Source organism: Eschrichtius robustus, chromosome 3 (assembly GCF_028021215.1).
Source record: "Eschrichtius robustus isolate mEscRob2 chromosome 3, mEscRob2.pri, whole genome shotgun sequence".
Lineage (NCBI taxonomy): Eukaryota > Metazoa > Chordata > Mammalia > Artiodactyla > Eschrichtiidae > Eschrichtius > Eschrichtius robustus.
The window spans coordinates 36,107,415-36,132,911 of NC_090826.1; the positions used below are offsets into that span (position 1 = coordinate 36,107,415).

General features: G+C 37.0%; 1 protein-coding gene across 4 annotated transcripts in view; it reads left to right on the forward strand.

Moving 5' to 3' along the window:
* The window catches only part of ST3GAL3 (ST3 beta-galactoside alpha-2,3-sialyltransferase 3), a 236,181-nt gene that overhangs the window by 22,763 nt on the left and 187,921 nt on the right, over positions 1 to 25,497 (forward strand). For all 4 annotated transcript variants that reach the window (XM_068539708.1, XM_068539709.1, XM_068539711.1 and 1 more), the window contains exon 2: positions 4,156 to 4,300. In XM_068539708.1, coding sequence (XP_068395809.1) covers positions 4,186 to 4,300 — 115 coding nt within the window. In that variant the 5' untranslated portion in view covers positions 4,156 to 4,185. The remainder of the gene's footprint in view (positions 1 to 4,155; positions 4,301 to 25,497) is intronic.

The following is a 25,497-nucleotide window of genomic DNA, read 5'->3' on the forward strand; positions in this document are numbered from 1 at the left end:
GGGGGCTCGTCTTCGTTGCAGTATGCGGGCTTCTCATTGCGGTGGCTTCTCTTATTGTGGAGCACGGGCTTTAGGCACACAGGCTTCAGCAGTTGTGGCGCACGGGCTCAGTAGTTGTGGCTCATGGGCTCTCCAAGTTGTGGCTCTCATGGCTTCTCTTGTTGTGGAGCTCGGGCTCAAGGCACGTGGGCTTCAGTAGTTGTGGCTCGCGGGCTCTAGAGTGCAGGCTCAGTAGTTGTGGCGCACGGGCTTAGTTGCTCCGCGGCATGTGGGATCTTCCCGGACCAGGGCTCGAACCCGTGTCCCCTGCATTGGCAGGCGGATTCTTAACCACTGCACCACCAAGGAAGCCCGGGACCTTGTTGTTTGTCTATTTTATATGTAGTAGTTTGTATCTGCTAATCCCAAACTCCTAATTTGTCCCTCCCCCACCCCCTTTCCTCTTTGATAACCATAAGCATATATTCTGAGTCTGTTTCTGTTTTGCAAATAAGTTCATTTGTGTCATATTTTAGATTCCACATACAAGTGATATCATGGTTTTGTCTTTTTCTTTCTTCACGTAGTATGATAATCTCTAAGTCCATCCATCTTGCTGCAAATGGCATTATTGCATTCTTTTTATGGCTGAGTAATATTCCATTGTGTATATATACACCACATCTTCTTTATCCATTCATCTGTCGATGGACATTTAGGTTGCTTCCATGTCTTGGCCATTGTAAATAGTGCTGCTGTGAGCATTGGGGTGGATGTATCTTTTCGAATTAGAGTTTTCTCCAGATATATTCCCAGGAGTGGGATGCTGGATCATATGGCAACTCTGTTTTTAGTTTTTTGAGGAACCTCCGTACTGTTTTCCATAGTGGCTGCACCATCTTACATTTCCCACCAACAGTGTAGGAGGGTTCCCTTTTCTCCACACCCTCTCCAGCATTTGTAATTTGTAGGCTTTTTAATGATGGCCAGTGTGAGGTGGTACCGCACTGAAGTTTTGATTTGCATTTCTCTGATAGTTAGCGATGTTGATCAACTTTTCACATGCCTATTGGCCATCTGTATGTCTTCTTTGGAGAAATGTCTATTTAGGTCTTCTGCCCATTTTTTGACTGAGTTGTTTGTTTGTTTTTTTATTATTGAGTTGTATGAACTGTTTGTATATTTTGGAAATTAAGCCCTTGTCAGTCACATTGTTTGCAAATATTTTCTCCCAGTCTGTAGGTTGTCTTTTCATTTTGTTTATGGTTTCCTTTGCTGTGCAAAAGCTTATAAGTTTGATTAGGTCCCATTAGTTTATATTTGATTTTTTAAATATTCAAAATTATAGAGGCAGTACTTGTGACTTATAACAAATTTAATTCAAAGTGTATGAAGGGAAAAGTACTTTTCATTGTCCTATCCTATTTCTTAGAGGTAACCACATCAACAGTTAGCTATGTATCCTGTCATATGTTTTTAAACAAACTTATATGCTTATTGTAAATTCAAATATATGGATAAATTCATTTCTGTATGTGTGTATGTGTATATATCCATATCTGTATCTGTTTATTGAGAGCTCATTTCTGGACTCTATTCTGTTCCATTGATCTGTTTGTCTTTTCCTGTGCCAGTACCCATCCAGCTTAATAATTATAGCTTTGAGTTGGTTTTACTATAGTAAGGCAAATCCTCATTTCATTATTTTTCTTTTTTAAAAATAATTAATTTATTTATTTTTGGCTGCGTTGGGTCTTTGTTGCTGCACGCGGGCTTTCTCTAGCTGCGGTGAGCGGAGACTGCTCTTCATTGAGGTATGCGGGCTTCTCATTGTGGTGGCTTCTCTTACTGTGGAGCACGGGCTTTAGGCACACAGGCTTCAGCAGTTGTGGCACACGGGCTCAGTAGTTGTGGCTCATGGGCTCTAGAGCGCAGGCTCAGTAGTTGTGGCGGCACACGGGCTTAGTTGCTCCACAGCGTGTGGGATCTTCCCGGACCAGGGCTCGAACCCATGTCCTCTGTATTGGCAGGCAGATTCTTAACCACTGCGCCACCAGGGAAGCCCTCATTATTGTTCGTTAAAAAAATTTCTTCACTCTTCTTGGGCATGAACTCTTCAGATTAACATTAGATCTAAGTTTAAAAAAATCATGGGTTTTGACTGGAGTTAGACTAAATTTATAGAGAACTGACATTTCAAGAGAACTGACATGTTTCCAATATTGAATCTTCTCACTTGGGAACCTGTTATATCTGTTTATTTATTTGGATCTTTTATGTCCTTTGGTGAAAATCTTGTTCATTTCTTCCGAAGTTTATTTTCAGGTATTTTATAGATTTTGTTGCCATCATGAGTGGAATTTTTTCCCCTTACATTTTTTAATTGGTTATCACTGGTATAGTTTTTAAGAAGCTGTTGATTTTTGTAAGTAAATTATATAATCACCTACTTTATTGAATTTTCTGTTGGTTCTAATGATTTTTCGGTTGATTCTCTTGGCTTTCCTAGGTGGACAGTTATATAGTCTGCAACTGCTAACTCTTTATCACTTCATGTATAATATTTATACATAGGTTATAATATTTATAATATTTCTCATAGATTATTTCATGACTAAGATATCTGAGTGGGGTTTGGGAAGGGTGCTCCTAGGAAGTCTTCTTGGCTGATGCTACGTTTAAGGTGAGTATCAAAGAACGTGCAGCAGGTGAAACAGGTGGTGGAGAATGTATTCCAGACAGACCTTGAGGAGAGAAACAACAAGAAATGTTCAGTGACTAGAAAGAAGAGAGGCTAGAGCATAGGATACAAATGAGGTTGGGAGAAGCAAGAGATGGTTGGAGAGTAAATAGGGGTGCAATCAGAAGCTACTAGACTCTAAGGAGCAATTACTTTATTTTAAAGGAATTGAGAATTTAATGAAAGCTCTGTTAGGCAGAATGGTCCCTCAAAGATGTCCACATGTGGGAATTCCCTGGCGGTCCAGTGGTTAGGACTACGTGCTTCCACTGTAGGGGACATGGGTTCGATCCCTGGTTAGGGAACTAAGATCCTGCATGCTGCATGGCGTGGCCAAAAAAAAAAAAAAGAAGAAGAAGAAAAAACAACAACCAAAGACGTCCACACGTTAATCCTTAGAATCTGTAAACATGTTACTTTACATGGCAAAAGGGACTTTGCACATGAAATTAAGGCTACAGGCCTTAAAGTAGGGAGGTTATCCTGGATTATTCAAGTGGGCCCAATCTAATTGCATGAACCTGGAAAGCAAGGAAGTTTTTCCAGCTGGAAACAGTAGCAAGATGTGGTAGAAGGGGAAGTTGGTGAGATCAGAGTAAGAGGGACTTAACCCACCACTACTGAAATGTACCACATGGAAAACAGGAGGAGGAACACAGGAGCAAACACTGTCTGATAACCAGCAAGGAGACAGGGACTTGGGCCCTACAGCTGCAAGAAACCGAATTCAGCCTACAGCCTGAAGGAACTTGGAAGTATGTTCATCTCCAGAGTCTCCAGAAAGGAATGCAGCCCTGCTCAGCCCATGGTTTTGGCCTTGTGACAACTTATGCAGAGGACCCTGCTGAGCCACACTGTAGCTGGACTTTAGGCCTTCAGAGCTCTGAGATAATAAATTTGAGTGGTTTCAGGCTGCTGAGTTTGTGATAATTTGTTAGAGCAGTAGTAGAATACTAATACAAAGGGGTTTAAGCAGGGAGGTAATGTTAGACTCTGTGTTATTAACAGACTGTTCCGTGTGCTGTGTGGAAGATGGATTTGGGAGAGTGCATATTTGGAGGCGTGGAAACTTGTGGGAATACAGTGGTGGCATGGGCTAGGGTAGTGATGGTGGGAAGGGGTTGTGATTTGAGATTTATTTGGGAGGTTAGACTTGCCAGAGTTTGGTCATTGATCGGGTGTCAGGAATGAGCAAGAGGAGGGACACAAGGATGACTGCTGATTTCTGGCTTGGATGCTGACTGATGGTGAAGCTGTTCTTTTAGCCGGGCTTGAGCAGGTTGGAGGATGCCAGGTCATCAACTCAGTGGTAATTCTAGGTTGTTCTTCATTTGGAAATTCTCCTATAAATACTTATTTTAAGGTAGAGTATATCAATAAGATGATTGCTTTATCAGTTAAGACCTAAATTGTTTTTTGGTTTTTTTTTTTTTTAGGTCATGTAGGAAATCGTAAATCATGTGAAGATGGGACTCTTGGTATTTGTACGCAATCTGCTGCTAGCCCTCTGCCTTTTTCTGGTACTGGGATTTTTGTATTATTCTGCGTGGAAGCTACATTTATTCCAGTGGCAGGACTCCAGTAAGTATGGTCACTCTAGCCTACCCCCAGAAAAAGCCTGCTGCAGATCAGTTATTGGGTTTTCCTGTGGCTGCTCTCATATTCTTCAGAGATGGGCAGTGATAGTAAACTGAGCATTCCTGGGACTTAGGCTTAGAAACTGCCTACCACTTTTGTTGCTCTAGACTGAGAACTTTGATGTGTTTTAAAAACTGCATGCCATGGCAAATCCTTTTATGAACTCAAGGAAAACGTGCTATTCTTCAATAAAAACCCAAACCATACCAGTACTTCTGGTTCTCGAATGTTGTTCTTTTTAAATTATTACACTTTATTGCCACTCCCATTTGCCAGTTGCTGCCTTAGGGCTTGCTATTGCAGTTGGTTTTTTAATGACCTTAAAGCATTCATCTTTACCTTTTCCTTGGACTTTCAGTTTTTATTTTTAAATTTTTTTAATTAAAAAAATAATCAATTAATTAATTTTTTTGGCTGCGTTGGGTCTTCGTTGCTGCGTGCGGGCTTTCTCTAGTTGTGGCGAGCGGGGCTTACTCTTCGTTGCGGTGCGCGGGCCTCTCATTGGCTTCTCTTGTTGTGGAGCACGGCTCTAGGTGCGTGGGCTTCAGTAGTTGTGGCTCACGGGCTCAGTAGTTGTGGCTCGCGGGCTCTAGAGCACAGGTTCAGTAGTTGTGGCGCACAGGCTTAGTTGCTCCGTGGCACGTGGGATCTTCCCAGACCAGGGCTCGAGCCCGTGTCCCCTGAATTGGCAGGCGGATTCTTCACCACTGCACCACCAGGGAAGCCCCAGTTTTTAATTTAATACTGTCTTTGTTTTAGTTTCCCTAAAGAAGTTTTGTCTACTTAATCTTTTTAGCCCTTGCTGGTACTGAACTTGTATTTGAATAGAATAATGACTTTTCCCCTACCAGTAACTCCTAATCCCTTTCTCCCATTTGTAGTCATTCTCATGTGATACACTGTTTTCTGTAGGGCTTCCTGACCCCCTCCCCCAACACCAACTTGGTTCCTGTTAACCTGGCGTTGCCTGTGCTGTGGTTTGGGGTTTGCAGTTGAAGAGCTTGCACTGAGCTGCACCAGGCTCTGCACACTGTCTTCTTGGCTGTAGCTTCAGGTGTCACACGGTGACGACACGTAGCTTTCCTTTTGATTCTTTTGTCTGATGGCTGTCTGAGCTGGGTGCAGGAAAATTTGGGTAGTCTGTTCTGACTCCTAATGCCTCTTCTCTAAAATAGTTTTATTTTTACAAACACCTACTGGATGCCAGTGTGGAATTCACTTGAGAATAGAGTCAGGCTCTAGATAAGAGGTTAAACTGAGTTAGAATGAGTTGGAAGAGGCAACTGGCAATTGGCCTAATACTGTATTGACTCCTTAACGTGGGAACTGTTCCTATGAAGTAGTTCATTATTTTCTCACATGGCCCAAACTACTGAAGCAGTTTCAAGCCAATTTAAAAAGTATAGTGTTATATCTTTCATATATTGTTTTATATGTAATGTTTAAGTGCCTCTTAAATGCATAGCTTATAATTATCACTAATTACTTTGTGCTTCCAGGGTTTATTTATATTTTTCTGTTCCAATTTATTTTTAAAATCAAGGAGATGACCCAGAGTAAGGGGTGTTTATATCAGTGCAGTGTAAAATTCTGTAGTTAGAGACATTGTCCATATCTGTAATGGATGGATTCATCTGTATTCATAAAAAAGGTGGAAATATGTACAAGGAAGGGGGGGGTCTCCTTTTCTGTAAGGAGCTACTGTGGAAGACATAATCAAGGATTAGATAATTTTTTCCTAGAGAAATTGAGAAAAACATTAACTTTATGGAACACCTGTGTGTGTCAGGTTTTAGGCTAGATAATTTACAAATTTAATTTACTTCTTACTATAACCATGTGAAGATGCTATTATTATCCCTGTTTTCCATTTGAGCAAACTGAAGTATTTAGTTTAATTAATTTACCCAAGTTACATAGCTAATTATTAGAACTGGAATTGAGTCCTGATTTTCTTTCTTTAAAACCTATGTTCGTTATTTTACTGAAAAGTATAATAAATACTAAGGATAAGGTTTAATTCTGTATTGTAGTTGGTAAAAAGAGAGAAGAGAGAGACTCAGAGAAGAAATAGTAGAGAGTATCAGGATGGAGGTGGATAAAGAAAAGGGAAGGAAAATAAGGGGAAGGGAAAGAGAAAGAGAAAAAGTCCTCCAGGTGACAAAGGGGTTTATCCGGTTGAAGGTGACAGGTGCTGTTCATGTTCTGTAGGCTTCCGTAGTTTGTTAATAGTTATCTGCTGTCCTTTGAGTTAGTTGTTAGCTGACTAACCACTATCCGCATCTTTTTTGTTGTTCTGACTCTCAAGTCTTTCAGATATTTGACTTTGAATAGGTTGTTTAGACCTTCTTACTATAGCATATTATTTCTGTGCTGTAATATCAGAGAATAATGTCCAACCCTGATGGCTTACCAGGTCAGGGTTTACCTTTACTTTTACCTTGTTTACCTTTACTCAATAAACAAGGTCAGGCTGAAGGAGCTTCCAAACCAGATGACTGCTGTGTACTGAAATTTAGGTGTTGGTTTAACAGTATTGATGATGATGCCGATAATAATGAAATGAAAATAATAATTTGTTGAGTGTCTACTATATGTCTGTATTGTAACATGGGAGCTTTATATTCATAATCTCATAGTTTATATTGATTACTATTATGCTCTTTTACAGATGTAGAAACTGAGGCTTCAGAGAGGCTCAGTGATCAAGGGTTTGTATGTCTCTCATCTGCAGAGCTTAGAGGGCATTTCCAAGCTTGAAAAATAAATGTCTTTAGCATTATTTTTCCTTAATTTTTATACTATTTATGACTTAACCAAGATTAACTATTGGAATTCCTTCATGGTGGTGGGGGGAAGAAGAGGAGTCTAGAGTTTTTTATTATTAAATTATTCATTCAATAAGCCTTATGTTCATATTATGGCCTACAAACTGTACTGTGTAAACTGGATATAAGATGAATATAGACTTTATGCTCTCAGCCTATAATAACGTGAGAAAGAAATAAAACAACTATTATAATATGTCATGTTCTAAAAGAGAGGTCTGTGTGAAATGCCATGCTAGAGTGTGGAATCCCTTCCAACTAGAAAATTTTAAGATTTAATTAATCCCAAGGCATGTTGTAGAAGGATGCAAACTGTTTTGTTTTGAGCAGTTTAGAGCTACACATGGCCAAGGCTTAGTCAGATTGCCAGGACTTGAGTCAAATGCTTAACCTAAAGGCTTCCTGTATGAGATTGGTCTAGTTATCAATGTATTTTAAAAAGTTCTGTAGCTTGAGGTTTCCTGTTCTGCATGTTTAGGAGCTTGGAAGTTGCCACTGTGACCTAACAAGTGAAACACAAACAGACTGAAAATTCAACTCTTCTTTGCTCTGTAAGAGAGGGGAGCACACAGGCAAACCGCTGCCAGCAAGGCTGGAGAGAGAGGTGAATACAGGGCAACCACTAAGAAAAGTTTAAAAAGTATAACCAGTATGCTGAAAAAGGAAGGAAAGTGGAATCATAAAATGCTCAAATAAAACCACAAAAGGCATAAAAAGAGTAGAAGGTAAAAAGAGGCACAAAGAATAAGGGCAACAAATAGAAAACAGTAATGAATATGGTACGTATTACTCCAGATATATCAGTAATCACTTTGAACATCAGTGGTCTAAATGCACCAATTAAAAGACAGAGATTGGATCAGAAAACAAGACTCAACTGTCTGTTGTCTACAGGAAACCCATTTTAATTATAAAGACACATATAAATTAAAAGTAAATGGAGAAAAATATACTATGGTAACACTAGTCAACAGAAAGTAGGAGTAGCTGTATTAATTTCAGACAAAGCAGGCTTCAAAGCAAGTAAAGTTATCACTGATAAAGAAGGCATTACATAATGATAAAGGGGTCAGTTCTCCAAGAAGACATAAAAATTCTTAATGTGTATATACCTAACAATAGAGCCTCAGACTATGTGAAGCGAAAATTATAAAATTGTAAAGAGAACTAGATGAATCCACTATCGTAGTTGGAGACACCTCTTTGTCAGAAATTGACAGATCCAGCAGGCAGGAAATCAGTAAGAACCTAATTGAACTCAATTAACACCATCAATCAACTGGATATAATTGACACCTATAGACTGCTTCACTTAACAACAACAGAATACACATTTCTTCTCAAGCTCATGCAACATTCAAGATAGACCACATTCTGGGCAATAAAACACATTTTTTTTTCTCCTGAAGTATGGTTAATTTCCAATGTTGTGTTCGTTTCTGGTGTACAGCAGAGTGATTCAGTTTTATGTATATATACACACACACAGACATATATATTCCATTATAGTTTATTACACGATATTGAATACAGTTCCCTATGCTATACAGTAGGACCTTGTTGTTTATCTATTTTATATATAGTAGTTTGTACCTGCTAATACCAGACTCCTAATTTATCCCTCCTTCCCTTTTCCCTTTAGTAACCATAAGTTTGTTTTCTATGTCTGTGAGTCTGTTTCTGTTTTGTCAGTAAGTTCATTTGTATCATATTTTATTTAATTTATTTTATTTTTATTGGATATAGTTGATTTACAATGTTGTGTTAGTTTCAGGTATACAGCAAAGTGAATCAGTTATACATATATATATATCCATTCTTTTTTAGATTCTTTTCCCATATAGGTTATTACAGAGTATTAAGTACAGTTCCCTGTGCTATACAGTAGGTCCTTATTAGTTATCTATTTTATATATAGTAGTGTGTATATGTTAATCCCAATCTCCTAATTTATCCCCCCCTTTCACCTTTGGTAATCATAAGTTTTTTTTCTACATCTATGAGTCTGTCTCTGTTTTGTCAATAAGTTCATTTGTATCATATTTTAGATTCCACATATAAGTGATATCATATGATATTTGTCTTTCTCTGTCTGACATACTTCACTTCATATGATAATCTCTAGGTCCATCATGTTGCTACAAATGGCAGTATCATTCTTTTTCCATAAAACACATCTTAACAAATTTACAAGAATAGAAATTATATTCAGGCCACAAAAGAATTAAGCTAGAAATCAATAAAAGAAAGATAACTAGAAAATCTTAAAATGCATGAAGATTAAACAACACACTTCTAAGTAACACATGGGTCAAAGAAGAAATATAGGAGATATTTTTTAACATTTTTAACTAAATGAAAATGAAAACAAAACTGATCAAAAATCGTGGGATGCAGCAAAAATAGAGGGAAATTTATAGCATTGAAGGCATATATCAGAAAAGAAGAAAGATCTAAAATCAATAATCTAAGTTTCTGCCTTAGGAAACTAGAAAAAGAAGAGCAAATTAAATCCAAAGCACACGGAAGAAAAGAAATAATAAGGATTAGAGCAGAAATCAGTGAAATTGAAACAGCAGAACAATAGAGAAAATCAGTGAAACCCAAAGCAGTTTCTTTGAAAAGATCAATAAATCAATCACCTTCTAACCAGGCTAACAAAGAAAAAAAGAGAGATGACACAAATTACTAGTATCACAAATGAAAGTGGGATCATCACTACTGATTTAATGGGTGTTAAAAGGATTATAAACAAATACTCTGAACAACTCTATGTCCACAAATTTGATAACCTAGACGAGATGGAGCGATTCTTTGAAAGACACAATTTGCCAAAACTTACACAAGAAGAAATTGACAATCCAAATAGGCCTATATCTATTAAAGAAATTGAATCAATAATCAATACCTTCCAAAACAGAAAGCACCAGGCCAACATGGGTTCACTGGTGAATTCTACCAAATTTTAAGAAGGAAATTAAGCCAATTCTCTGTCATCTCTTTCAGAGGATAGAAGCAGAGGGAATATTTGCTAACTCATTCCGTGAGGCCAGCACTACTCTAATACGAAAACCAGACAAAGACATTACAAGAAACAAAAAAATAGAACAAAAAAACTACAGACCAATATCTCTCATGAACATACATGTAAAATTCCTCAATAAAATATTAGCATATCACATCCAGTAGTCTATAAAAATAATTATACACCATGGTTGTGGGATTAATCCCAGATATGCAAAGCTGGTTCAGCATTTGAAAATCAATTAGTGTAATACATCACATCAACAAGCTAAGGAAGAAAAATCACATGATCATATCAATAGATGTAGGAAGGGTATTTGATAAAAATCCAATACCAAGTCATGATAAAAATTTTCAGTAAACTAGGATTAGAAGGAAATTTCCTCAACTTGATAAAGCATATCTACAAAAACCTACAACTAACATCATACTTAATGGTGAGAAAATAGACGCTTTTCCACTAAGATCAGGAATGAGGCGATGATGTCCCCTCTCACCACTCCTTTTCACCTTTGTACTGGAAGTCTTAGCTAGTGCAGTAAAACAAGAAAAGGAAATAAAAGCTATACAGATAGGGAAGGAAGAAATAAAACTGTCTTTGTTCACACATGACATAATTGTCTATGTAGAAAATCCAAAAGAATTGACAAAAAAAACTCCTGGAACTAGTAAGCAGTTATAGGGAGGATGCAGGATACAAGATGAATATACAAAAGTCAATCACTTTCCTATAAGCCATCAGTGAACAAGTGGAATTTGAAATTAAGAACACAGTACCAAAGGGACTTCCCTGGTGGTGCACTGGTTAAGAATCTGCCTGCCAATGCAGGGGACATGGGTTCGAGCCCTGGTCCGGGAAGATTCCACATGCCGCAGAGCAACTAAGCCCGTGCGCCACAACTACTGAAGCCCATGCACCCTAGAGCCCGTGTGCTGCAACTACTGAGCCCACGTGCTCTAGGGCGCATGTGCCGCAAGTACTGAGACTGTGTGCTGCAACTACTGAAGCCCGTGCGCCTAGAGCCTGTGCTCTGCAACGAGAAGCCACCACAATGAGAGAAGCCTGCACACTGCAATGAAGAGTAGCCTCCGCTCACTGCAACTAGAGAAAGCCCACGCGCAACAACGAAAACCCAAAGCAGCCAAAAAAAAAAAAAAAAAACTATATTAAAAAAAAAGCACAGTACCCAAAATAAAATACTTAGGTATAAATATTATAAAGTATGTGCAAGATCTATATGAGGAAAACTTTATAACTTTGATGAACAACATAAAAAAAGAACTAAATAAATTGAGAGAGATTCCATTTTCATGGACAGGGAGATTCAATATTGTCAAGATGTCAGTTCTTCCCAACTTGATTTATAGATTCAAGGCAATTTCAGTTAAAATCCAAGCAGGTTATTTTGTGAATACTAACCGATCCTAGTGTTTATATGAAGAGGCAAAAGACCCAGAATAGCCAACACGATTTTATACAAAAACAACAAAGTTGGAGGACTGGCATTACCTGACTTTAAGACTTACTATAAAGCTACAGTAATCAAGATAGTGTGGTATTGGCAAAAGACTAGACAAATAGATCAGTGGAACATTGATAGAGAGCCCAGAAATAGACCCACATATAGTCTACTGATATCTGACAAAGGAGCAAAAGCAAGACAATAGAGAAAAGAGAGTCTTTTTAACAAAGTGGTGCTGGAACAACTGGACATCCATATACCGAAAAAACAAAAACAAAAGGAAGAACAAATCTAGACAGACCTTATACCTTTCACAAAAATTAACTCAAAATGGATCACAGATCTAAATGTAAAACATAAAACTATAAAATTTTTAGAAGATAGAGGAGAAAATCTAGATGACCTTGGATTTGGTGATGACTTTTTAGATACAACACCAAAGGCACAGTTCATGAAAGAAAGCACTAAAAAACTGGACTTCATTAAAATTAAAAGCTTCTGCTCTGTGCAGAGAATGAAAAAACAAGCTACAGCTTGGGAGAAAATATTTGTAAATGACACATCTGATAAAGGATTGTTATTCAAAGTATATGAACTCTTAAAACTCAACAATAAGAACACAGGTAACCCAATTTAAAAATGCACCAAAGACCTCACCAAAGAATGTATACAGATGGAAAGTAAGCACATGAAAAGATGCTCTATGTCATATGTCATCAGGGAAATGCAAATTAAAGTAACAATGAGATATCACTACATACCTATTAGAATGGCCAAAATCTGGAACACTGATAATGCCAAAATGCTGGCAAGGTTGTGGAGCAACAAGAACTCTCATTCATTGCTGGTGGGAATGCAAAATGGTACAGCTACTCTGGAAGACAGTTTAGCAGTTTCTTACAAAACGAAATGTACTCTTACTCTGTGATCCAGCAATCACATTCCTTGGTATTTATCCAAATGAATTGAAAACTGTGTCCAAAACCTATACTTGGATGTTTATGATGTTTTATTCATAACTGCCAAACTTGGGAGCAACCAAGATGTCCTTCGATAGTTGAATGGATAACTAAACTGTAGTACATCCAGACAATGGAATGTTATTAAGCACTAACAAGAAATGAACTATCGAAGGCATGAGAAGATGTGGAGGAACCTTAAATGCATATTGCTAAGTCTTAAGTAGATGAGTCCCATCAAGTTAGAGAAGTCTGAAACACCATGGACTTTCCTCAGATCTACACTAAACGTAGCATAAAATCATGGCTACATAAGTTTAGGGTGGTCAGGCAGTAATTGAACTGCCTCTTTTTTTTTTTTTGGCCACACCATGTGGCATGTGGGATCTTAGTTCCTCAACCAGGGATCGAACCCATGCCCCCTGCAGTGGAAGTGTGGAGTCCTAACCACTGGACCGCCAGGGAAGTGCTTGAACTGCCTATTAAAATGCAAATCAACACTCTTCAGAGGAAGATAATAGTACTCATAGTTTCTACATGTAATATCCACAGTGTCCAGTGTTCAATAAGAAGTTACATACAAACAAACAGGAAAAATGCAATCTATATTCAAGGAAAAAACCCCAAGTCTTGGTAAGATGGCCCAGATATTGGACTTAGCAGACAAAGTAGCTATTATGGATAATCTGAAGAATGAAAAGAAATACAGTGAACAGTAAGTAGTCTTAGCAGATAAGTAGAAACTATAAAGAAGAACCAAATGCAAATTCTAGAACTGAAAAGTATAGGAACAGAAATGAGTATTTCATTTAACAGTAGACTGGATAAAACAGAAGAAGTCAATGAACTTGAAGAGAGTGCAATAGAAATTATCCAGTCTGAACCACAGAAAGAAGAAAATATTGAAGAAAAATGAACAGAGCCTCAGGGACCTGTGGGACAATATAAAATTTTCTAATATATATGAGAATTGGGCAGAAAAATTTTTGAAGAAATAATGGCTGAAAACTTCCTAAATTTGGTGGAAACAACTTAACTTACAGATCTAAGAAGCTCAGCAAACTCTTAAGAAGGATACATTTTGGGGGAGAGAGGAAATCTAGTTACATCACAGTCAAACTTCTGAAATCTAAAATTAAAGTGGGGACTTCCCTGGTGGCACAGTGGTTAAGAATCCGCCTGCCAGTGCAGAGGACACGGGTTTGATCCCTGGTCCGGGAAGATCCCACATGCCGTGGAGCAGCTAAGCCTGTGCGCCACAGCTACTGAGCCTGCGCTCTAGAGCCCGCAAGCCACAACTACTGAGCCTGCGTGCTGTGACTACTGAAGCCCGCATGCTCTAGGGCCCGCATGCTGCAACTACTGAAGCCCATGTGCCCAGAGCTCATGCTCTGCAGCAAGAGAAGCCACAGCAATGAGAAGCCCACACACCGCAATGGAGAGTTGCCCCTGCTCACCACAACTAGAGAAAGCCTGCATGCAGCAACGAAGACCCGACGCAGCCAAAAATAAAATAAATAAAAATAAAGTGAAAATCTTGAAAGCAGACAGAAAAAAGGAAACATTACATATGGGAGTAAGAAATTCCACTGACCTTTCACTATAAAGATCAGAACACAATGAAAGATCTTTAAATGTTGAAAGAAAAATACCAAAAACCTGTCGTCCCAGAATTCTTTATGTAAGGAAAATATTCTTCAGAAATGAGGATGAAATAAAGACATTTTCAAATAAAGAAAAGTTAAGAGAATTTGTTGCTAGCAGAACTGTATAACAAAAGAATGCTAAAGGATATCCTTTAGGCCAGTGGGAAGTGATACCAGGTGGAAACTTGGATCTACAGGAACAAATGAAGATCACTGGACATGATAAATAGTGGGCAAATATAAGAGACTCTTTTTCCTTTCTCCCCGTAGTTTGCTTAAAAGACAACTAATTGCTTAAAGCAAAAATAGTCACCCTGTAAAGTGACATTGAGAACATGTGGTGAAATAAAAGATAGGACAACACTTGGCATAAGGAGTGGGGGGTGAGTAAATGGAATTTTAGTGTTGTAAGATTATTACATCTGTGAACAGGAAATAAGAAATGGGAAATAGGAATGTTGCGTATAAAGTGAGTAAAGGGTAAAGTCAGAAGTATGAAATGTCATATGTAGAGAGGTATTATATTGACTCTGTATAGACTCTGATAAGTGAAGGGTGTGGTATTCCTTAGTAGAACAACTAGTAAAAAAATAACGAAAAGAGGTTTATATCTAAGAAATCAATAGAAGAAATAAAATGGAGCACTAAAAAAATTCAGTTAACCCCAGAAAACAGCCATATAAGAAGAAAAAAACAGAAGGGAGAAATGGAACACAAATGATAAGACAGTTGACTTCATCCTTACTATATAAATAATTACATTTAAATGTGAATGGATTAAAACTCCAGTTAAAGGCAGAAACTGTCAGAATGGTTAATGAAGCATAATCTAACTATGTCCTAATATGAGACATATATTTTAAATTTAAAGACACAGGTTCAAAGTAAAGGATGGAAAATAATAAGCATAAGAAAGTTGGCACAGCTATATTAATTTCAGCAAATTATACTTCAAGACAAAGAGTTTGCAAGAGATTAGAGAGGGTCATTACATAATGATAAAAGGAGCAATTCACCAGGAAGACATATATAAATATGTATGTACCTAATAACAGAGCATCACACCTCATTAAGCAGAAACTAATAAGACTAAAGGGAGAAAAGGACGATTCCCCAATCATGTTCAAATATATTAATACCCCCGTCTCTCAGTAATTAATAAAACAAGTCAAAAAATCTGTACAGCTATTGGAGGTCTAAGCAACACTATCAACTACTTCTACCTAATTGAAATTTATGGAACACTTTACCTAATAATGGCAGACATGCATTCTTTTCAAGTGTAAACAGAGTGTTCATTTAGGTTGATACTAGGCCATAAAGTAAGTCTTAATACATTTTAAAAAATTGAAATCTTACAGAGTACATTCTATGGTTATGATGGAATTGAATCAGAAATCAATAATAATAAGACAGTAATTACAGGTACAGGCAAACTAAATCTTGCAGGCCAAATCCAGCCTGCTGTCTGTTTCTGTAAAGTTTTATCAGAACACAACCATGTCAGTTCATTTACATATTGTCTATTGCTACTTTTGTGCTACAATGGCAATATTTTAAAAATTTATTTTTATTGAAGTATAGTGGATTTACAATGTTGTGTTAGTTTCATGTGTATGGCAAAGTAATTCAATTATATACACATATATATATTTTTTCAGATTCTTTTCCCTTATAGGTTATTACAAAATATTGAGTATAGTTCCCTGTGCTATACAGTAGGTCCTTGTTGTTTATCTGTTTTATATATTGTAGTGTATATATGTTAATCCCAAACTCCTGATTTATCCCTCACCCTTTCCCCTTTGGTAACCATAAGTTTGTTTTCTGTGTCTGTGAGTCTGTTTCTGTTTTGTACATAAGTTCATGTTATCGTTTTTCTTCAGATTCCACATATAAGCAATATCATATGTTATTTGTCTTTGTCTGGCTTACTTCACTTAGTATGATAATCTCTAGGTCCATCCATTTTGCTGCAAATGGCATTATTTCATTCTTTTTCATGGCTGAGTATATTCCAGTGTATAAATATACCACATCTTCTTTATCCATTCATTTGTCAATGGGTGCTTCCACGTCTTGGCCATTGTAAGCAGTGCTGCTATGAACATTGGGGTGCATGTGTCCTTTTGAATTATGGTTTTCTCTGGATATATGCCTTGGAGTAGGATTGCAGGATCATATGGTAGCTCTGTTTTTAGTTTTTTAAAGAACCTCCATACTGTTCTCCATAGTGGCTGTACCAATTTACATTCCCACCAACAGTGCAAGAGGGTTCCCTTTTCTCCACACATTGAATAGTTGTGACAGAGACTGTCTGGCCTGCAAAGTCTAAAATATTTATTATCTGGCCTTTACAGAAAAAGGTTGTTGCCTCCTCAAATATTTGCCTACTAAACAAGCTCTTAAGTAACTTATAGATTAAATAAGAAGCCATAAGAGAAAACAGAAAATATTTTAAACTGAATGATTATGAAAACACTGTATAGTAAAATTTGTTGGGTACAGCAAGAACAATGCTTAGAAGAAAACTTATAGCTTTAAATGACTACATTAGAAAAGAAGAAAGTCTTCAAAATAGTGATCTCCATTTCCACCTTAAAAGGCTAAAAGAAGAAGGGTAAATTTAATCCAGAGTAAGTAGAAGAAAATAAATGATGGAGATATAACAGAAATCAAAGGAATAGAAAACAAACAATTGAGAAAATTAACAAAACCAATATTTGGTTCTTTGAAAAAATTAAGAAAATTGATAAATTCCTAACAAGAATAATCATGGATGACACCAAAAGCACAGACAACAAAAGAAAAAATAGACAAATTGGACTTCAAGTTGAAACTTTTTTGCATCAAAGGACACCATCAACATCATGAAAAGGCAACCCATGGAAAGGGAAAAAATATTTACAAATCATGTATCTGATAAAGGATTGCTCTCCAGAATATATAAAGAACTCCTACAACTCAACAATTAAAAAACCTGATTCAAAAATTGGCAAAGGATTTGCATAGACACTTCTCCAAAGGAGATATATAAATAACTAATAAACACATGAAAACATGCTCAACATCACTAATCATTAGGAAAATGCAGACCAAAACCACAATGAAATACCACTTCACACTCATCAGGATGGTTATTATCAAAAAACAAAATAACAGGTATTGGCAAGGATGTGGAGAAATTGGAATCCTTGTTGCATTGCTGGTGGGAATGTAAAATGCATTCTACGTGCATTCCTAAGTCTACCTGCTATGGAAAATGATACGATGATTTCTGAAAAAATTAAAAATAAAATTACTATATGATCCAGCATTTGTACTTCTGGGTATATACCAGAAAGAAGTGAAAGCAAGGACTTGAACAGATATTTGTACACATGTGTTCATAACAGCATTATTCACAATTTTCAAAAGGTAGAAGCAACCCAAGTGTTCATCAGCGGATGAACAGATAAACAAAATGTGGTATATACATACAATGGAATATTATTTCACCTTAAAAAGGAAAGAAATTTTGAAACATGCTATATGGATGAACTTTGAATTCATTGTGCTAAATTTAATAAGCCAGTCACTAAAGGACCAATATTGTATGATTCCATTACATGAAGTTCCTAGAGTAGTCAAATTCATAGAGACAGAAAGTAGAATGGTGGTTGCCAGGGGCTGGAGGAAGGGGGGGAATGGAGAATCAGCTTTTAATGGGTACAGAGTTTCATTTGGGAAAGGTGAAATGTTCTGGAGATGGATAGTAGTGATGGATTTGCAGCAGTGTGAATATACTTATTATCATAGAACTGTACTCTTAAAAGTGGTTAAAATGGTAAATTTTATGTATATATATATTTTTTAAAATTTATTTATTTTATTTATTTTATTTTTGGCTGCACTGGGTCTTTGTTGCTGCACGCGGGCTTTTCTCTAGTTGAGGCGAGCAGGGGCTGCTCTTCGTTGCGGTGCACGAGCTTCTCGTTGCGGTGACTTCTCCTGTTGCGGAGCACGGGCTCTAGGTGCCCAGGCTCAGTAGTTGTGGCTCGCGGGCTCTAGAGCGCAGGCCCAGAAGTTGTGGCGCTCGGGCTTAATTGCCCTGCGGCATGTGGGATCTTCCCGGACCAGGGCTCGAACCTGTGTCTCCTGCATTGGCAGGCGGATTCTTAACCACTGTGCCACCAGGGGAGCCCAATTTTATGTATATTTTAATTATAATAAATAAGTTTTTTTAAAAATCAAGGAAATAAGAAAGAAAACATAATTTAGGAAGAGATGTGGCAATATTACTACAGATCCTACACACAGTAAAAAGGTAGTTGGGGAATATTATGGCCAGTATTATGCTAATAAAATTAACAATTTAGGTGAAATGGACAAATTCCTTTGAAAACACAGCTTACCCAAACTGACTGAAGAGGAAATAGAAAATTTGAGTAGCTTTTTATCTATGAAAGAACTTAGATTCATAATCAGAAGGCTTCAGGCTCAGACAGTTTCACTGATGAATTCTATAAACATGCAAGGAAGGGTTTAATACTAGTCTTGCACAAACTCTCTCTGAAAATACAGGAAGAAATACTTCCCAATCCATTTTATGAGACCGGCATAATCTTGACCAAAACATGACAAATATATTACAGAAGGCAAGATTATAGGTCAGAATCCTTCATGAACATAGGTACAAAAATCCTCAACAAGATGTTAGCTAATTAAGTCTGGCAATACATAATTACAGGATATTACAACATGACTAAGGACTTCAAGGTCGGTTCACCATTTAAAAATTAGTCAATGTAATTACCACATTAACAGAATGAAGAGGAAAAACCGTATCTTAATCATTGCAGAAAAAGATATTTGACCAGATATCAGAATCTATTATAAAGCTACAGTAATTAAAACTGTCATACTAGCCCAGGAAGAAATTAATAGATCTGTTATCTACAGTGCATGATCTCATATATATATATATATACATATATATATGCAGAAGTGAGACTATTACCTATTTTATTTTATTTAGAAAAATTTACGTCACTTTCACACACCTTATACAAAAATAAATTCCAGTTAGATACAGATTTAATTGTAAAAAATGAAATTAAATGAGCAGGAAATAAAAAAGAATATAACATTGGGGTTGAGAACGATTTTATTAGCATGACACTAAGGTAAGAAACAACACAGTAAAAAAAATGAAAAGTTTTATTTTCTTTTATATGAAACTTTTTTATGGAGAAAGAAATTTTAAGCAAAGTTAAATGACAACTAACAAACCAAGAAAAATATTTTCAGTATATGAGTGTTAAATGACAGTTATATTATTTTTACCTTCCATATTGACAGAGATTTTAGAATGATTATGCCCTGCACAGGTTGAGTAAGCCATTATTTTTATACACTTTAAGTGGATTTCTGGAAGACAGTATAACAATATGTATTCAAAAGTTCAAATATGCATACCTTTTGATTCTGCAGTTTTTACTTCCTGCATAATACAGAACAAGCGTGCAGAGATATATGTATATGTGCACATCGCAGCATTATTTATTAGAAAAAAATGGAAGCAACCTAAACGGCTGATAGAGGATTTAGTAAATAAAATATGGTGTATGCATTCAGTGGATACTGTACAGTGATTGAAATGGCTAAGGTAGATCGTTAGGTCCTGAAACAAAAACGATGATGTTTTTCACTTATACGCACACACACACACACACACACACACGCAAACACTCAAATGCACACAGACATATAGGTCAACCTTAGGCCTCATTTGTAGGAAGTTCAAAATCATCAGCACTTAAACATTCATTGGCAGTTAGAATATGCCTGGCACTGTGTCGGGTCTTTGGGATAGAAAGATGAATATGGCGCTGTCCTGCTTTCATGGTGCTTATAATCTAGCAATGCTGTGAGGTGATAACAGGTCACATCTTTTGAACACTTAACTATGTACTTGGAGTTGCACTGTTCTAAAATGCTTTGCATGCATCACCTTATTTAATCCCCTACTTGTTATGTTTGGTAGTATTTTCACAATTTACAGGTTAGGTTATTGAGGCTCAGCAAGTTAGTGCCTTGTTTGAGATCACATAGGTGGAGGGGTGGAGTCTGGGCTGTTGTCCCATTTTACAGATGGGAAAACAGAAAGCTTTAAGTGAATTGGTCACTAGTGGAGACAGGGAACTAAAGACTTCTATCCTCAAAGTTTGTGCTCTTAGTAGCAATACTTGATAGCTGAAGTCTTCTTAATATACTAAGTCTTTTTTGCTGAGATCTTCCTCCTCAGTTATTCCCTCACAAACTTTTTTGACCATCACAAACTTAGGGCAAGAGACCTCTTAGTCCACTTATTTCATCTATTTTCACTTTTCAGTGGAAAAGAACTGGGTGATATGGGTGGAGTATCTCTCTACAAGCAAATTTGGGGAGGATTATGTATAAATCTACTTTAAGAGATTGTTCATATTTGAACAGTAACTCACATATGCCTTGAGGTTTTGTAATTTGAAAACTGTCAGAAATGTTTTTTTTTTTTAAATTTATTATTTGTGGCTGTGCTGGTCCCCGTTGCTGTGCGCAGGCCTTCCCTAGTGGCGAGTGGGGGCTCTCTTCATTGTGATGCGTGGGCTTCTCGTTGCGGTGTCTCCTCTTGTTGCAGAGCACGGGCTCTAGGCGCGCGGGCTTCCGTAGTTGTGGCACGCATGCTCAGTAGCTGTGGCTCGCGGGCTCTAGAGCGCAGGCTCGGTAGTTGTGGCACATGGGCTTAGTTGCTCCGCGGCATGTGGGATCTTCCCAGGCCAGGGCTCGAACCCGTGTCCCCTGCATTGGTGGCCGGATTCCCAACCACTGCACCACCAGGGAAGCCCCTATGTCAGAAATCTTATGGATGTAACTATGCATCAATACTCATGTAGAGTTAACAACTAAAACAACTCACAACAAACAACTAATGGCTAAACTAATACAAATTTATAATTTAAAAGCAAGAATAACAGCAATTGCATTCCATGTCCAACTCAAGACAGCACTGATGGCACACGGATACAAGTGTATCTTGGAGATATTGCATGTTCCGTTCTAGACCACTGCAATAAAGCGAGTCACATGAATTTTTTGGTTTCCTGGTACATATAAAAGTTAAACTTATGCTATACTGTAGTATATTAAGTGTACAATAGCATTATGCATAAAAAACAATGTATATATCTTGATTAAAAAAACTCTATTTCTAAAAATTGCTAACCATCCTCTGAGCCTTCAGCGAGTTGGAATCTTGTTGCTGGTGGAGGGTCTTGCCTCGACGTTGGTGGCTGCCGACTGGTCAGGTTGGTGGTCGCTGAAGCTTGGGGTGGCCGTGGCAGTTTCTTTTTTTTTGTTTTTTTTTTTTTTTCAGTATTTGAAAATTAAACAATGTAATCCATCATATTAACAGGCCAAAGAAGAAAAATCACATGATCATATCAGTCATTGTGGAAGAAGCATTTGACAGAATTGAATATTTATTCATGATAAAAACTCTCAGAAAAATAGGAGTAGAGAGGCACTTCCTCACCTTGATAAAGAACATCTACAAAACCCTATAGCGAACATACTTAATGGTGAAAGACTGAGTGTTTTTCTCCTAAGACTAGGAACAAGACAAAGACTATCTACTCTCACCACTTTTTTTTTTTTTTTTAACTCTACAAAATATTTTATTGCTTGGATGTGCGAGATAAATTTAGGAGGCAGAAGAATAAATACTGGCTGTCAAATTTCCTTGCTAGTGATACACAGAATACAAAAGGAATAGTTTGACAAGTTACAATCAGTTCAGTTTGGGATACATTGTTTGAGTATGAGTCTGAAACGCCAAGAAGAGTCATAGATATAGAATTAAAGTTGATTTTTTTCATACAAAATTATGTAGCACAATATACTGATTAATCAATATAATGCCAATTTATAATAACACCAAGTTCTCATTATATGTGGGTCATTTCTTGAGCACTCTGAACTGTTACACTGACATACACTACTTGCCCATTCATGCCAACGTTACACTAGTTTTATTTTAAAAGTCTTGTTATTGCATAAATAAGTCTCCACACCTTATCACTACCACATCTTCTTCTTCTTCAAAATTGTCTTGGCTGTTTTGGTTCTTTTTTTTTTTTTTTTATACAGCAGGTTCTTATTAGTCATCAATTTTATACACATCAGTGTATACATGTCAATCCCAATCGCCCAACTCATCACACCACCACCCCCACCCCCCCGCCGCTTTCCCCCTTTGGTGTCCATATGTTTGTTCTCTACATCTGTGTCTCAATTTCTGCCCTGCAAACCGGTTCATCTGTACCATTTTTCTAGGTTCCACATATATGCATTAATATACGATATTTGTTTTTCTCTTTCTGACTTACTTCACTCTATATGACAGTCTCTAGATCCATCCACGTCTCAACAAATGACCCAGTTTCATTCCTTTTTATGGCTGAGTAATATTCCATTGTATATATGTACCACATCTTCTTTATCCATTCATCTGTCGATGGGCATTTAGGTTGCTTCCGTGACCTGGCTATTATAAATAGTGCTGCAGTGAACATTGGGGTGCATGTGTCTTTTTGAATTATGGTTTTTTCTGGGTATATGCCCAGTAGTGGGATTGCTGGATCATATGGTAATTCTATTTTTAGTTTCTTAAGGAACCTCCATACTGTTCTCCATAGTGGCTGTATCAATTTACATTCCCACCAGCAGTGCAAGAGGGTTCCCTTTTCTCCACACCCTCTCTAGCATTTGTTGTTTGTAGATTTTCTGATGATGCCCATTCTAACTGGTGTGAGGTGATACCTCATTGTAGTTTTGATTTGCATTTCTCTAATAATTAGTGATGTTGAGCAGCTTTTCACGTGCTTCTTGGCCATCTTTTTTTTTTTTTTTTTCCTTTTTTTTTCTGGGCCATCTTTATGTCTTCTTTGGAGAAATGTCTATTTAGGTCTTCTGCCCATTTTTTGATTGGGTTTTTGTCTTTTTAATATTGAGCTGCATGAGCTGTTTATATATTTTGGAGATCAATCCTTTGTCCATTGATTCATTTGCAAATATTTTCTCCCATTCTGAGGGTTGTCTTTTGGTCTTGTTTATGGTTTCCTTTGCTGTGCAAAAGCTTTGAAGTTTCATTAGGTCCCATTTGTTTATTTTTGTTTTTATTTCCATTACTCTAGGAGGTGGATCACAAAAGATCTTGCTGTGATTTATGTCCAAGAGTGTTCTTCCTATGTTTTCCTCTAAGACTTTTATAGTGTCCAGTCTTACATTTAGCTCTCTAATCCATTTTGAGTTTATTTTTGTGTATGGTGTTAGGGAGTGTTCTAATTTCATTCTTTTACATGTAGCTGTCCAGTTTTCCCAGCACCACTTATTGAAGAGACTGTCTTTTCTCCATTGTATATCCTTGCCTCCTTTGTCAAAGATTAGTTGACCATATGTGCGTGGGTTTACCTCTGGGCTTTCTATCTTGTTCCATTGATCTATGTTTCTGTTTTTGTGCCGGTACCATATTGTCTTGATTACTGTAGCTTTGTAGTATAGTCTGAAGTCAGGGAGCCTGATTCCTCCAGCTCCGTTTCTTTCCCTCAAGACTGCTTTGGCTATTCAGGGTCTTTTGTGTCTCCATGCAAATTTTAAGATTTTTTGTTCTAGTTCCGTAAAAAATGCCATTGGTAATTTGATAGGGATTGCATTGAATCTGTAGATTGCTTTGGGTAGTATAGTCATTTTCACAATTTTGATTCTTCCAATCCAAGAACATGGTATATCTCTCCATCTGTTGGTATCATCTTTAATTTCTTTCATCAGTGTCTTATAGTTTTCTGCATACAGGTCTTTTGGCTCCCTAGGTAGGTTTATTCCTAGGTATTTTATTCTTTTTGTTGCAGTGGTAAATGGGAGTGCTTCCTTAATTTCTCTTTCAGATTTTTCATCATTAGTGTATAGGAATGCAAGAGATTTCTGTGCATTCATTTTGTATCCTGCAACTTTACCAAATTCATTGATTAGCTCTAGTAGTTTTCTGGTGGCATCTTTAGGATTCTCCACATATAGTATCATGTCATCTGCAAACAGTGACAGTTTTACTTCTTCTTTTCCAATTTATATTCCTTTTATTTCTTTTTCTTCTCTGATTGCCGTTACTAGTACTTCCAAAACTATGTTGAATAATAGTGGTGAGAGTAGACATCCTTGTCTTGTTCCTCATCTTAGAGGAAATGCTTTCAGTTTTTCACCATTGAGAATGATGTTTGCTGTGGGTTTGTCATATATGGCCTTCATTATGTTGAGGTAAGTTCCCTCTATGCCCACTTTCTGGAGAGTTTTTATCATAAATGGGTGTTGAATTTTGTCGAAAGCCTCTTCTGCATCTATTGAGATGATCATATGGTTTTTATTCTTCACTTTGTTAATATGGTGTATCACGTTGATTGATTTGCGTATATTGAAGAATTCTTGCATCCCTGGGATAAATGCCACTTGATCATGGTGTATGATCCTTTTAGTGTGTTGTTGGATTCTGTTTGCTAGTATTTTGTTGAGGATTTTTGCATCTATATTCCATCAGTAATATCGGCCTGTAATTTTCTTTTTTTGTAGTATCTTTGTCTGGTTTTGGTATCAGGGTGATGGTGGCCTCATAGAATGAGTTTGGAAGTGTTCCTTCCTCCACAATTTTTTGGAAGAGTTTGAGAAGGATGGGTGTTAGCTCTTCTCTAAATGTTTGATAGAATTCACCTGTGAAGCCATCTGGTCCTGGACTTTTGTTTGTTGGAAGATTTTTAATCACAGTTTCAGTTTCATTACTTGTGATTGGTCTGTTCATATTTTCTATTTCTTCCTGCTTCAGTCTCGGACGGTTGTGCTTTTCTAAGAATTTGTCCATTTCTTCCAGGTTGTCCATTTTATTGGCATAGAGTTGCTTGCAGTAGTCTCTTAGGATGCTTTGTATTTCTGCGATGTCTGCTATAACTTCTTTTTCAGTTCTGATTTTATTGATTTGACTCCTCTCCCTCTTCTTCTTGATGAGTCTGGCTAATGGCTTATCAGTTTTGTTTATCTTCTCAAAGAAACAGCTTTTAGTTTTATTGATCTTTGCTATTGTTTTCTTTGCTTCAATTTCATTTATTTCTGCTCTGATCTTTATGATTTCTTTCCTTCTACTAACTTTGGGTTTTGTTG